The 16,492-nt window shown below is 29.3% G+C and overlaps 1 protein-coding gene across 5 annotated transcripts in view; it reads right to left on the bottom strand.

Annotated features, from left to right (window-relative positions):
* The window catches only part of LOC142321750 (protein spitz-like), a 429,978-nt gene that overhangs the window by 89,642 nt on the left and 323,844 nt on the right, over window positions 1-16,492 (bottom strand). For all 5 annotated transcript variants that reach the window (XM_075360091.1, XM_075360092.1, XM_075360090.1 and 2 more), the window contains one exon: window positions 7,019-7,117. In XM_075360091.1, the coding sequence (XP_075216206.1) occupies window positions 7,019-7,076 (58 nt within the window). In that variant the 5' untranslated portion in view covers window positions 7,077-7,117. The remainder of the gene's footprint in view (window positions 1-7,018; window positions 7,118-16,492) is intronic.

The raw sequence follows: 16,492 nt of genomic DNA, 5'->3' as shown, positions 1-16,492 counted from the left end.
GCCGAGCTGATTTGCATACCCCAAGTTTGGATATGTTATCGGCCTTCAAAAATGTTCACTGACATCTAACTTAACAAATTTACCAGGCGGCCTATACACTAAATTTGAATAATATCTGTCGTAATTTTATACGTTAAAAATATACTTCATTACCTGTAATAATTAATTTTTTTAAATAAAAAACTGTTTACATTATTAGGATTAAACGAGTAACGATTTCAACGATGTTTTACAAAAAATTTCAGTAGAAATAAAATTTAAATAAAAAACAAAATGCTTCGTTATTAACGGGTGAACATACGAAAATCGATCGAATTTATAATTCGGTTTTCAGAAAAAGAAAAATTTATCGCCGCTAAAATAAAAAAACAAACCACCAAAAATTTACCAACTCTTAATTTGAAACAGAAGTCGAAGAAAGCAAAATTTAAATAATTTAATAAACATTTTTAAACATCTTTTACTTCTTAATCGGTTTTATTTTTTTAAATTAATTTATACTTTTCTTAGATGTTAAAAAATTCCTTTCGGCATGCTGGATTTCACCGGTGCTAAGTAGGGGATAAAAAATATTTCCGCCTTATAGTTACTAAAAACTAAGTTAAATTTACTCAATACGACAATGGTTGCACGTGAAAAAATTTCTCAAGCCCCATATTCTTACAATTCTAGCAACATTTTGGTCATCTCTTATCGCAAGGGTTGGCCATATCAAAAATTGCTTCAGACAAAAGTTTTAGGTAATGTTTAGAGGACTAACGACCACTTCAAACACCGACTCGATAATGTGCTTATTACGTGAGGTATGATTTTTTTTGTCTTTGATTTTTTTTTAACCACATTTTTCCACCCCCTGCGCCAATGGTTGGTGATAACAAAAAACTTTACTTAGATAAGTTTTAGGCCCTTATTCATCAAAGAAGTAGGAAATTTGAACAAATTCGATAATTTACTTAATAAGAAAGCTATAGCAATATTTTTCTTTTTCGAAAAAGCCGCCATTTCCACTCCCATGGTCCGATTTTTACCATAAACGAACTCGACCGAGATTTTGGGTAGATTTTTGGCGCAAAATTACGGCAGTTATCGCATCCACAAGAAAGTGAAATATATATCTATATGTATATGTAAACTTTCGAGCTGACGGTAGTTTTGAGGTCTGAGGGAGATGAAACGCGAAGATATGTCGACATTTTCCAGAAGTCGAGTTATGGTACCCATTACAATAGCTTTCTTATTGAAGTCTACCGAAAAATACAATATGCAGGCACGTGTAACTTACATCACGATAAAAATAATATGCCAGGATAATAATATTAAATACTATCGAACGTAAGGCGAAACCTTACTAATGAGTAGAACACGTAATTATTTTTCACTTCAAGTTTTCCAATTAATTTCCTTTAAGTTTTGTATAAGAATACCGTGTAAATTTCGTAGAATGTAGCATAATATCAAAACGGGTAATATTTTTTTTTATTATTACGCTACTACCACAGTCCAATACTAAGTAACGATAACAACAATAAAAACATATTCAGATCTTTTCTTGATCATTCAATTACTTAAAAATATCTTCCACAGATTTCTTTTTAAAAAACTTAATTTAGAATCATCAGAGAAAAAACTACTATGAAATAAAAATAAAAAAGAATCAGTGAATTCGTTGGAACAGACAGTTAAAGACTTGGAACACCAGTTAAAAAAAGATATATAGATATAATTAAGAACCCCATTTTTTACTGAAGTGAATAAAAAATAACAATTTTACTTGAGCTAACACATCATAAAAAAATAAATACATGAACTTTTAGAAATGAAATTATTTTATATCAGACCAAAATTTATGATTTTATTTAAAATTTATGATAAATTTTATGATTGAATCAACTGATCTCATTAATCAATTTAGTGTTTTCGAAGTATAATAACAACAAAAATATTTAATTAAAAAAAGAAGGATTCTGGTAAATCAGGGTAAGGGCAGCAACAGCATCATCTAGATTGTTATATAATAACAAGGAATTACAGCATAAAAACACAATCATTACGTAACAGGATTAAAATTCAATCGCTCTACAGTTTTATAATAAAATCTCTCGAGGTTTGATCGCATTTGTATTGTTTTCAGAATAAAATAATACACTAAGAAACATAGTTCTTTTAGTTCCATATCATTACCTGACAAAAAATGAAATACACTTTAAAGAAACGTTAATGTAGAAGAATAAAAACAATACTTGGTCCTTTGTGTCGATGGTAACCACCGTCCAAAGTTGTCGAATGAGCGGAATAGGTCGGAATAGTAGGCGAAAGAAACCTAACAAGTGGCATCAGCGACCACAAGAGCAGGGAACTCGACACTCCCTCGTTCGCTACTCGTGTCCTGGCTACACAAGACTTGGAGTCTGTCGATCGGTTACACCGATATACGCTCCTTATACTATAGCACGTAAACAAATAAAAAAAAAAAAGAAAACGAAAAAACCAACCGCGTCGATAATAATACTAAACTGATGGCTCCAGTGATAATGAAGGCATCTATCTCTAAAAGGAGACACATATTTTTTTATATTTTAATACCAGTCTAGAATAAGATCACCCTGTTTTTGTTATAAACACTGCGAGCGGTTCTGCTAAAAGGTAAATATTCCAATACGTAACACAATAAACATTAAAGCTTTCCTAATAAGCCACTTTATAAAATCGTTAACAAACAACCAGCGACAAAACAGAGTCATTAAGAATTTAAAAAAAAATAATTTACTTTAGTACAGTTGAAGTTGTACACATACGCACGGTTTTTCTGAACCGGAAAAAACATATAATATTAATCATTAAGTTATAAAACAAACATCTTTAATTTTGAATTACTTTTCTTCTAAATTTACTTTATGTTTGTTACTTAAAACTTCTTAAAAAAGAAAATAATAAAAAAGCCTTTATCTATCGATGAAAAAATTAGACGTTACAAAGATCTGTTGCAGTCACTAAATGCAGTTATCTACGCGACAGTTAGCATAACGGTTAGAAGTCATTTAACTGCCAGCATTCCATATACAATGCGTACAGTTACGGATGGAATAAACACATTGTAATTTTGTCTGGCTAATATTAATAAAGACTACATTATCTATTCCGTTAACAGAAGGAGCAACGTAGTGCACCAACAGCAGCAGCGCCTTAGTCCATCAACATCAATATTACACAAGAAAAAAAAAACACTTAACCGGTTAAATTATAATTCGTGAGTAGAACGTTTGAAATACCACTTTTTAAAAAATTAAGAGTAGAAAAAAGAAGTAAGTATAATAATGAAATCGGATAAAGAATTTGAAAGGAACGTGAAAATTATCTAACAATTAAAAAAGACAATTTTGAGAGCCTACTTACGGACCTACACTAAAACAACGATGATGAATTGTGAAATATACACAATTAACTTCCGATGGAATTCTGGCTGAACAGTTAACAATTAAGTTCTTCCACGTTTCATGTAATTTCGAGATGCAGCTAAACCGATCCGGTTGGAATAGCGTAACAATATTTGTAAAGATTTTCAATTATTGAAGGAAAAATAATTTTTTTGTAACATATATTTAAATCGGTCATCTCATAATCGTTAATAAATACTATGCTCATCCGTTCGGGTAAAACTTCCCTGATTTTTCGAGGAATTATCGGATGCGTGGAGGAAACCACGGGTTATCCTCTTAGTTGGGTTCGTCTCGTACTACGATTCCTCGTAAGATAGAACATCTTTCTTATCTACCATTCGTTTTCTTATCGTTGATCCCTTTTATCATTTTGGTTTTTACGGGGTTTAGCTATGATTCGATAGGTTTAATAGATTCAGCTGAAGATACCGTAGTATACAGGATCAACGTTCAAACCAAGAACTCATGAACAGGGGGATTCACAATAAAGGTTGAAATGCCGATCGGGTAATGTCCTCTATTCCCTTCTAAAACACAAACAATAAATTATATATGGAGATTTTCCTTTGTCCACATTTTAAAAAAAACGAAAATTACTGAAAACTTCTACACGAAAAACATAAAACAAAACTTTTTGTTATTAAACACACAAGGATTTAGATTTATTATAGGGAAAAATTACAACCTTACTGAAAAAAAAAAAAATAGACAGTATATTATAATTAAATGGATAAATAAACATTAAAAACATTTTATTTTAAAATGAAAAAAAATGATAAACTAGCTGTCATGTCAAATAATTTATTGTTTCTTTAAACGAGGTAAATACATGAAATAATATAAATCAAAAAATATAACCGAACTTTTTTTTAAAGAAGCGGAGTAGACGGTACGTTTATATTGAGATTTCAACGGTAAAATGTATCCGTTACCTGTCATGTGGAGGATTCGACAATGATATACGTACGCATTATGTACTGCTAGTAATTCTGAAACACCTATTCTGAAAATTTCCGTGAGAAAACTGCAGAGCTTTTAAAGCTCCAATTCACAAACTCACGTCATAAATACAACAGCTCATAACTTAACAAGAGTTACGCTTGTGTGAACTGCCGACTACATATATATCTATATAATATACTTCGTACAAAGGCCACTGGCCTCTTCTTTTCTACGTAAATAACAAAAATCCCGATTTTAAAATATACTATAACGTTTATCTGAAAATATTTATAGGACGTGTTTTTTGGTTACTTGGACTAATTACGAAGTAGTGCTTATCAGAACCATTTTATCTTTAGTGTATCACGCAGTCCCGATAAATTAATATTTGTTTCGGTTAATATGCAGAAAACGAACCTTCTATATCTTGTTATTTACTCTAAATAAACACCAGATATCTTAATCGTTGTTACTTCTGACACAAACAAAAATGCAAATACTATTTTCTTTGAATTACTACTGTACTTTCCACATAATGTGACCGTTAAACTGTACAAATACAAAAGAAAGCAAAAATCAATTTTAAACGATATTAGGCGAACCGTCGGTGACAGAGAATATGTTGTCGTCGGGAGTCGATAACCGTGCTCGTACAATTACGGTGGCACTAAAAGCGGGGCGGCAACATCGAGTGAATTGCAGAATAAAGCAAAGTAATCGGATCGAGACGACCGTCGTCCTCCAGTGGCCAAGGCTAGCAAACAAAGCGACGCCGACCGAGGTTGGCAGGTGTTCAACGCGCGTCGAGACGCGGCCCGACACCTTTGAACCCCCCACGGCTTCGCACTAGCACGTACAATAGTACTCTCATTCCTAATACATCTATTGGTTCAAGGCATTCTAAACCGGCAGTTTATTTTTCATTTTGTAAATCCAATACTGGCAAGTGCAACGTACCGGCTTTTTTATCGTAATAAAGGAGCATAGTTTACGTACACAAGAATTTCTTTGTTACAGAAAAAAAAGCGTAGTTTTCTATAATTTATATTAAATATTTGACTGAAATAACACCCAAACCGACCGTCAAATTTACAAAAACTACACATATTTACGTCAAAAATTTACATATCCCTTCATGAAAAAAGATAACGGAGCTACAAGAAACTATCTACTAAAAAAAAATTGAATGTTCGTGAAATTATTATAATAGTACACAGAAATTATGAATTGATATAGAAAACATTTTTTTAATGTTTTCAACCAAATTTTCTACGTCTTTCGGTAGGATCAAATCCGATTTTTACGGCACAATTCTCTAACTGACGACGCCAAAGCAGTACACGATTATAATAGTGCAAGATGAAAACGAAGGTAATCGATTTTCAATCGAATTCGACGTTAAATAAATTGTGCGGTTCAAAAATCAGTGTATTAACAAAACAGATATCGCCTAATATAGCTTTTTATTAAGTACAGGTATGATAACAACAATGAAACTTAATGTATAGGCAATGGAATATTTTTCCTACAGAGTTATAAATTCAGTTAGTTACTTTCTCAATATTTGTAAACACATTATATATATATATATATATATATATATATATATATATATATACTTCACAAACCAAAGAACAGTTTGACGCTAAACGGTTACTGAAATAAAATTTAAAAAGGAAACGTTCCAAAACTGTTTAAAATTAAATAATACATCAAGAAACCAATTTCGATTTATGATTTATCATTTCAGCAAATAAAAAGATGTGATGGGCCAGTCTGAAAGGAGATTTAAATAGTTTAAGCTCTGTTTTACTTTCTGCTTTCTTCGTGGACTGTCTTAAACTATACTGCATAACTTTTGATCGACAATTGCTGTATTAAGTTTATAAATAAAATATATATTTTTTAATAGTGTTCAGCAACCATTATTTATTTAGTTAAACCTTTTCTTTTTATTTTACCTTGAAAATACTCAAGGTAAAAATCCCTTGTAATTATTATCGATTCGCGATCAAAATCCGCAACTAGGTTTAGATTTACATTTTATTTTGTAAACAATTTTTAAGAATTTTCTGCACATTTTTTAACATATAGATAAAATAAAAATCACTAACTAAAATAATATGTTCTTTTTTTTTTTACTTTAAACGGTGAATTACTCTAAGTGGAACGATCCGTCGATATTTTTTCTTTTTTATAATTTAATAATAAGATATCTTTATCGTTAAATAACCCTCCCGGTAAACGATTCTAACTTAAATTGTACCCTAAGCACTCATAACGCAACTCCTTTATACAAAAACCCTTTTGCCTTGAGGTTAAAAACTACTTGCCCGGCAGTTTATAGTCTATCATTAATGAATCTTCAAAACATCAATATTAGACCGGTATGACGGTAAGCCTGTACGCAATGATTTTTACTGGATACCGGTCGGTAGCTTATATAATCATTAAAATCGATCTCCTTCAGAATTTATAGTTAATCGAAGAGAACAATAAGTAATATTGAATTTTAATTAAAAACCATATAAATTTACAAAAAACTTTTTCTGTCGTAAATCGTAAAAGAAAAATCCTTAAATTAAAATTATTATACGTTATTTTACATTACAAATTAAATTAAATCACTATATCATTACCTGTAATGGCGAGAAGGGACGAAAAGACTAGTAGAGTTGCAGGCAACAGAGGGGGCATTCTGCACGGAGCCAGCCTCACACCCGCCAAGCGTCTCCGCCCTATAAAATAAATAAAATAATTTCGATAAAAACCATTAATTCTAAAATACAATAAAAAGAAACGTTTTAAAACGCACAACACAGATACACACAACCGAATTAAATTCTTTGATTAAGAACTTTCATAAATTAACTGCTTTAAAACGGGTAATAATTAATAAACAAATTATATCAAGCGATGTATAAATACATATAAAATAAACTTTATTATTTAAAATAATATAAAGAAGCTTTTTCATAAAAAACAAATTCGTTTAAAAAATTAAAAAACCAATAATAATCGGTAATAAATTTAACATAAAAAAGAAAATTATGCATAACAGGTAATAAAGCAATAATAATAATATTACAAATATTTTACTAGTAATTTTTCAAAGTTAAAAATAAAAATTACATCACAATACGTAAAGGACAATGACGGATAGCACATAAAGATAATGCACGATTTTTTTATTATAATATACTGTAGAATTTTGATAACAATACAGATACGTCTAACAATTTAAACATTTAATACTATGTGTAAATAGTAATAAAAGAATACAGTAAAATCGACGTAAATAGATTAATAATATAGATCTAAAAAAGAAATGAATAAAATTCTGTAAAAATAGACTTAAAAGTAAACCGATAACGTGTACAAATAAACAAGAAAAGCAGACAAATAAATTACTGTGCACGAAATCTTTTAGGGTTTACGCTTATGACAAAGAACGAAACACTTCAGTTATTAAATACAGATTTCCATCGACGTAATTCTAAAATGATAACAAAAAATTATTAAATGCATCCGATTTTTTTTTTAGAAAACAGAAAATCAGCAGATAAATAAATGTATATTAAAATGCAGAGGAACCGAGACTAATGAATGAATAAAGTTAATGAAATCGATAATAAAATTAAATCAGCGGTATAATTACGGGTAAGATATTTTTAAAAACGTTTTCTACGTGAAGTTCTTTTTACCTTTTTTCCTGTGAATCTGTCGATGCTCTATAATCACATATTTAAATATTTTAAATTTGTTAAAAACGTTTTTTGTACAAGTAATTTGGAATGGTAAATCGTATTTAAAAAATAAAAAATAAACAGAATAACATACTGCAATTTTGTTTCATATACGTATATAAACTATAAAGCGAGACCAAAAATAGGAAGTAAAACAATTTATTAACTTATTAACAAATAACAATATTTATATTCCTTGAAATCAAGGAACATTTCATTCATAAAAACTCGAAATAAACTAATATTAAAATCAATAAACTATTTATAAAGAACAAAAATAATCAGACTATTCATTAATTTCAGAATCTATAAACATAATAATAATAATAATATACGGAAAAAAATTATAAAATCGGTAATTATTTTAATTTTTGTTAATTAAATTATGCATGCAATAATTAATTACTATAAGTAAAAAATAAATCATGATGTCAGATTATTATTTGATAAATTTTTTTTAAATTACAAAAATAAATGCAAATTTTGTTCTTAATCATACTATTTTCTTTCTTCTTTTTTTTTAACAAAGTGTTAATATATAACGAATATAATTTTTATGCAATTAAAATTGTACAATTAATTTAATCATACTTAATCTATCTAAAGACGATAAAGAATAGGAAATGAAAAAACCGTTAATATTCTTTAACATAAATTTGGAGTAACCTACTAAAATCATACCATTAAGAAGCTATTAAAACAATGAAGTAAAAAGCCGACAAAATGTAATAAACGAAGTAAAATGCTTACACAAGTAACCGATTAGTAATTTAAACGCTACGCTAAATAATTGTTTTTAAACTAGAAATTATTTAATGTGGTAATCGCTGACATAATGAATAAATTTTTTTTTAGACTACGGTTTAGTAATCGTAAGAACAGATTTTTTTAATTGAATAATAAATATTTACTTGACAATTTATATTTCTAATACGAAAAGGAACTGAAAGACAACTTTCTCTCTCTGTCTCGTTATTGCCGCCTAATTGGAAGCACTGGAGAGAAATTGTGTCAATGGAAAATTTCATACATTTTGAAAAAAATTATATATTCTCACACGTAAATGAAACTTTGATTTATTTTAAGATCCAAACTGAAGAACGGACAACATGATTGTTCTCTAAAGCTTAGTTGAAAAAAATACCGCAACCTGCTAGATGCAATAAATTGACCTGTTGGATACGATAATATTTGGAAAACCAAATTTTAATCTCTTCAGTGTTCTCCATATGCAATTTCACGTTTTCCTTTTTTAATTCTAGCAAATTACTCGTCATTTCCCTTAATAATTTAAATAAAACGTTCTCCTAATGCATATAAAATGAAATAAAAAAAAAAAAATTAATATTTTTAAAAAAGCTGGAGAGAGAGAAACTTACTAGAATAAAACTTAAGCTAATTTGGAAGGAAGAAAAAATAAAAGAAGTAAATTAAATAAGTGTCTTACAAGATTAAACTTGTTTAATCTTAAGCAAGAATGCGGATCTCGATAACACTTTTGACAACAAATAATTACAAATATTTTAACAAATCCCAAAACGTTTCGGTTAGGGAATTATTATAGTTCTACTAATTACAAGTAATAACTGCCACCGAAGCTGCAAAAAAAAGGAGGCTTGCAGAATATTATCCGACAATATCAATCATTCTTTCCAAACTACACCGGGTAATATTCAATAAACATAATTTACAATATTAAGTTACTGCAAACATATTTTTTACCGTACAATAATCAATGAAGAATTTAATATAAAGTATTAACTAAAAAAAAAAATTGTTCTAAAATATCAATAAAGATTTAAAAAATTATTTTAACTAAGAAAACATAAATAATTGTTACCAAAGTAAAAAATAGTATAGAAAAATGATAGAAAGTAGAGAAAGATGTAAAAGCTATTAGACTCGATTAGTGACGTGACATCAAAAAAGGCTTCTAACTACTAGTAGCAGCTATGTATAGGTATCTTAAGAGCAAGGTTAATGGGCGTGAGAAATAGCTCATCGCTTTTCTTTTCTTCATTCCTAATTCGACTTCATTCGTACCAGAAGAAATAGCGATTCAGCTAACTAAGAAAAAAAACACAGAACCCAGAAATATTCTCCAAACGTTCTGTTTCATTATGTACGCTTTGAAATTTTAATCTCTGTCGTAACTACTATTTTAAACAGATTAAGTGATACGCATGAACGGCTTTTATTCTTTTGTAAACAATCGGACGCGTGGAGCGCGTTAACAAAACACAGATACGTAAAACATATACTTTAAAGAGATAAGACAAAAAGTATTTTAGGTCATTATTAAGTTATAACGTGTATTTTACAACTGTTTCTTATCTAATAATTGTTAAAATTAAATTAAAACGTAAATAATCAAATAATATTTTTGTAATTTAATAAAAAATCACACTATTATGACGAAGTGGAAACATCTGGTTTAATGTTAGGGGTTCTGCCTAGATATTTGTCCGGGAGCCTTATTTTCTATTTAGTGGTGGTACAAAAAAACCCAACTAGGAGCTAAGGTAAAGCCGAATATCCTAGCACTTTCATAGATCAATACCAAAGGTATGTATGAGGGATGAATTTCTAATTTAAAAAAAAAAAAAATCATTCGGTACATTTAAATAAACACTGTTTAAATTTGTAATTGCGAGATGTGTTTAATAGGTCGACGATGTTTTTATGGCAGAAAACTTCAAAAAAGTACGGGTAAATTATGCAACAAGAAAATATAAACACGTACTTTTTGGGAATAACAGAGCCAAATTTGTTCATCTATATTATTGCTATTCATTATACGTCAGCGTATTATTTGGTTACATAAAAAATGTGTACATTCAACGTTAATTAGACGAGGTTAGCGAGCGTAGGTTATGTTCGAGAGCAGGTTAAGTCAAGATCTCTAATGTTCAAATCCTAGTAAAGGCAGTTACTTTTATACGGATTTCAACACCCGGTGGGTACCGGTGTTCTTTGGTGGTTGAGTTTTAATTAACCACACATCTCAGGAATGGTCGTCCTGAGACTGTACAAGACTTCGCTTCATTCATACATATCATCCTATGAAGTAATACCTCACGGTTCCGGAGGCTAAACAGAAAAAGAAAAACAATCCCACCGGGCTGGTCTAGTAGTTAACTCGTAATCGCAAATCAGCTGATTTCGAAGTCGAGAGTACTTAGGTTCAAATCCTAGTAAAGGCAGTTACAGTTATACGAATTTGAATACTAGATCGTGTATACCGATGTTCTTTGGTGGTTTGGTTTCAATTAACCACACATCTCAGGAATGATAGAGCTGAGACTATACAAGACTTCATTTACATTCACACATATCATCCTTATTCCTCTTAAGTTAATACCTTACGGTGGTTCCGGAGGCTAAACAGAAAAACTCAGAGGTTATGTTGTATACGCACGATTCGAGTACAATATATTCTTATACGATATTTTCGTATGTGTATATACGATTCGTATATCAATATAATCTAACCAAGCATAACTTACGCACGCTTCGCTCGCTAACATCGTTTAATTAATGTTAAATATACAAATTATAATTATAATTGTAATTTTTTTTTGGATGTGAAATTCCGAAGAAGAACCTACAACAAACAATATATCAGATAAAAATTATGGAAAATGTTTTAATTTGTCAGTTTCTTACACCTAAATAGTTTTAATATACGATTTTCTTATGCCACATATATGAGGCAAAGGAGAAAAAAAGATAAATTGTACTTATATTTTACAAAAGGCAGGAGGATATGATATAAAGATTCATATTAAGGAAAAAATAGTTTAATAATAGTTATTAACATAATACAGCATCATGTTCTATATATATCTAAATTAATTGAAACTAACCCCTCTTATAGAATATCACTTACTGGGGTGCTGTGCACAAACTCGAAAATCGAGGGGGAAAAATTATACGACAGTAGTAAATTCGCAGGCTAGTCGCGAAATAAACTACTAGAACATCAGAATCAACCGTCTGGACATTTAACTGGAATTCAAGATACGAGTATTACAGACCTTTTAATAATTAAGTGACTAAACTATTAGGGGAGAAAAACGCAACGAGTTCTATCACGATACACATATTGATAACGTTCGGCGGACTAACAGAAATAAAATAAAATTTAGAGCAGATCACGCGGATAGAAAATAGCTTTATACCCTTCCACTAAGATTGTGATGTAATACATTCCTGCCCCATTATCCCGTCTTCAAAAATGCGTTATAGAAAATTGAAATAAGGCAGACCCAAATGGATCAAAATAAAAATAAAAAAAAATTAAAAACGAGGCCTAAAAGCATTTTTTTTCAAAACAAATTATTTGCAAATTAAGTATATTTCATGAACAGAATTTTACTTAAGTGCATTTTCTTAATCGATTTTTATAAAGTACATTTAATTTAAAGTTTTTAATTTTATGTTTATTTAAAATAAGGATAGGCCTACAAAAACAAGATCGTATGAAAATAGAACACCGTTCATAAAATACGCAAAAGGCAAGAAACCTGAAAGCTTATATAAAACCAAAAAATAAAAAGTAAAAAGGCGAAGAAATGGGAAAATCTATTATTCTCTTATTTTTACTTCAAATCTTCCATTATTTTTCTTGCATTTTCGAGTGATAATACTTTGATATCAGAATGACTTCTGTCTATCCTTTTCTATAATAATAAAATTCTAAGCAATGATCACTACAAACAAATGAAAAATATCTTCAAACTGTTTATGTAATTTTTCGTTTAAAAGCAAATTCTACTCTCTACGGGGCCATCAAAAAAACATGCTACCTAAAGTAAAAAAAAAATCATTAAAATCAGTAAAAAGTAATGTTTGAACAAAATTAAAGAAAAAAAATAATAACTACGTACGGGTCTTACCTGAACTTTACGTCTGTTAAAAAAATATTATTCCTTCCTCTACTACTCATTTTGAATGTAAATATGCATGTACTGAATTACTTAATTTTTAAACTGTTTATTATTATTTTAAAAGAAAAATAAATAAAAGCTACGTTTAAAGGATTTTCAAAAGATTGCAGTTAGCTAAAAATGTTAAGAAAAATAAAAATAGTATGATGTGCTACATTAAAAAAATAGTACGTAGCAAAATTCTTCAACTTCCTTTCTTTTCTATTGACCATTAACACTTCTACTATATTATTTGAAAAAACTGCGGCAAATAAAATGTTTAATTTTTAAATGATATTTTTCTAAACGACTTCAAAAAAAGAAATATAAAAGTAATGAATATACTTTTGGAAAAAATGAAATATATAATAACATCATATGTATGTATAATGTGTATACTAAAGACAAATATCAGTAAATGAAAGTTCAAACCATCAAATTGTAAAGCATTAATCTTTAAATCAGAAATTCAATTATCGACTACAGATACACAAACAAATCTTTCACTCTGAAATATAAAAAAACACAAACTATTAATCGCATTCAACTGGAACGTATCCAGTTGTTAATAACATATCTCAATCTTCCGTACATTTTTGTTTGGATAAAGACAAGAGTAAAAGCAAGCAATAAGAAAAACAGATTTAATATCACAGCAATGACGAAACGTAAGTAATCGATAATGCAGTTAGTTATACGATCTACTATAATAAATACTTGGCCGTCACGTTTAATTATAACATGAAAATGTATATCGTACAAGAAAAACGAAACTATTAGGTTATTCCATTACTTTTACTCACTATTAACTGTACGGAATTGCGTGATACTTACAATAATTCTTATATCGCGTAAAGGATGTCTTTTCATACAACATCAAAATATAGAAAACAGATAGCCTTAATACAGAATCCTTATTAACAAATAAAAGACACATGAGATTTATTGTATGTAAATTTTACAGAAAAACATACAGGTTCTGACGCATAACCTAAGCAGTTTACTGCAGACTCCTTAACCACCAGGATTTAGCGATCCTAAATCTCACAGATACGTACACAAATAAATGGGCACAACTATTATATTATTCTCACCCTTCTATTGAAGATGTCGCTGTATTCAAAAATTCCTTTCTTCAGCGAAAAGCACTTTCGCGTTGCCATCGCCCATGTCTAAAAGTGTAACAATAAAAAACAACTAAAACTAGCCAACGCAAACATAAAAATTATAAAATTTAACTAAACATAAATAAAATATAACGAGATCCGAAAGAAGTTTAAACGGCCCCTTCTCGTAAACAAACATAAAAATCATAACAGTTGTAAGAAAAACAACTGTATTAAAAAAAACTGTTCAACACCGGTACAAAATATATACACGAGTAAAACAAAAATAAACTAAAAAATGATTGTTTGTTTCACGTAAAAAACCAATATTAAATTCAATGTAGAATACTAATACTCGTAGGGCAAAAAATAAAAAAATAGTAACTTCAAGATACCCACAATATTACAAACAAAATCATCTACAAACTTCATAAAACCCGTTTAAACACGATCTAGTCTGCTAGTATCAAATACAGATTTAAGAAATTTAGAAACTAATTCTTGAAAACATTTAATCGGGCTGTAACGATTTATGTTAATGAAACGTGGATGATGAGAAAAACAGAAATGATTGAGAAAGGGTCAATAAAATTCGACGATTAAGAGAGGAGGAAACTTTCGACAGACTCTTGTTCAGAGACGGACCAAGTCAATAAAGAAAACTAGACATTCAGATTAAATCAATTCGGTAGTAAAATATAAAACTTATAATTGAAAATTTAATAAGTAGATTTAATTTAAAATTAGTACGTAACAGAATGGAATCGGAAATGCATCAAACCATTCAACTAAATCGTAACTCACAAAAAGATTATATAAACTAGAGGGTAATTCCCTCTTAAGTAATATTATGCTTTCTAGAAACGACAAATCGTAATTTTATGAATTAATAATTATTCTCGCAACTAAAAAATAATACCAGTTTATTACGTACAAATAAACTATGCGAATTAAATAAAATAAAATAACAGTTTAATTTTTTATTCGGATGGCAATTTATTTCTTCTATATCTTCGCCTTATAATACTACAGTGTGTACGAATTTCTTTATAATGTTAACAACATAAATGGAGTCTGCAAACGAAATATAATTTACGAATAATTAAAAAATAAAGAAATGATAAAGAATGAAATGTAAATTTTAAAGTAAACTTTTAGGAATGCGACATCACTAATATAATTAACCGGCGAAGAATTAAGAAATTTTATAAAATCACAACAAAAAAAAACTATTTTCACACGTATATGAATGGAGATTAATTCGAATGAGGTGAACAACCGAATCGGTAAAGAGAAGAGAAAAAGAAAGAAATGAAGAATTATTTACTTGGAAGTTAGAAAAAGAATAATAAGAAGAAGGCCGTTGACACAACGCATTTACTTTACGCCTGATGAACAAAAGCTATTTCCCTTTTCATGATGAAAAAATCGGAGGAATGTCTCGCAGGGCTGCTAGTCGCAACAGCCAGGATTGTTAGGGAAAGGAAGGAGAAAGAAAGAGAGGTAAAGAAGAAGGAAAATAAAGAGAAATAGTGTGCGGAAGGGAGATGAAGTGAAGATGTTAAAAGTCGCGGACCGATAACTGTACTACAACGAGTAAAGCTTATGCGGCAGAAAAAGGAAAAAACTCGCGGTTCTTGTCAGTAAGGTAAACCGGAGGAAAGAAAAGAATCGACAAATAATATAGTAGATTTATTCAAACCTGCTGCCGGACATTATTAAAAACTGAGCAATAACACAGAATTAGCATAATTTATAGCCCGAACCGAGAAAGAGTGGAATTCTCTCCCTGGATTATTAACTTCGTCGAAGCCTAGCGATTAAAATTATAAAAAGAAAAGAAAATGCAAAAAAAGGAAGCGGCACGCGAGCAGAATAATTACGAAACCATTAAAATTAAGCTATAATAAGTAATACAAAAAAAAAAAAAATTAAAAATAACTGTCACGTGAAATATTATTACGTCCAAGACGATTAGAATCATTCGAGAAACAATTTCGATAAAATAGATAAGGTACGGTATCGTAAAGATATATTTCTACACATTACGTTTGAAAATACATTTCAAACAGAAAAATTGAAGGATTAAACATGTTCATCACCCGTAAAGATTTTATAAATCAATTTTTTTTACCGAAAAATTTGCCTAAATTTGCAGCATGAAAAAACAAATTCAACAGAAAATGAAACAATTTCCTAATAAATTATGTTAACCGTCAATACAGAAAAAATCGGTTTACGTTAACTTTATTCGTAGCACACAGGACTCAATTTTAATTGAAATATATAAAAGTATTATTATTAAATTAAAATATTGACAATAATGAATATTG

Source organism: Lycorma delicatula, chromosome 3 (assembly GCF_047948215.1).
Source record: "Lycorma delicatula isolate Av1 chromosome 3, ASM4794821v1, whole genome shotgun sequence".
Lineage (NCBI taxonomy): Eukaryota > Metazoa > Arthropoda > Insecta > Hemiptera > Fulgoridae > Lycorma > Lycorma delicatula.
Note: the sequence above shows the minus strand (reverse complement) of the source record. Positions and strands in the feature narration are given on the sequence as shown.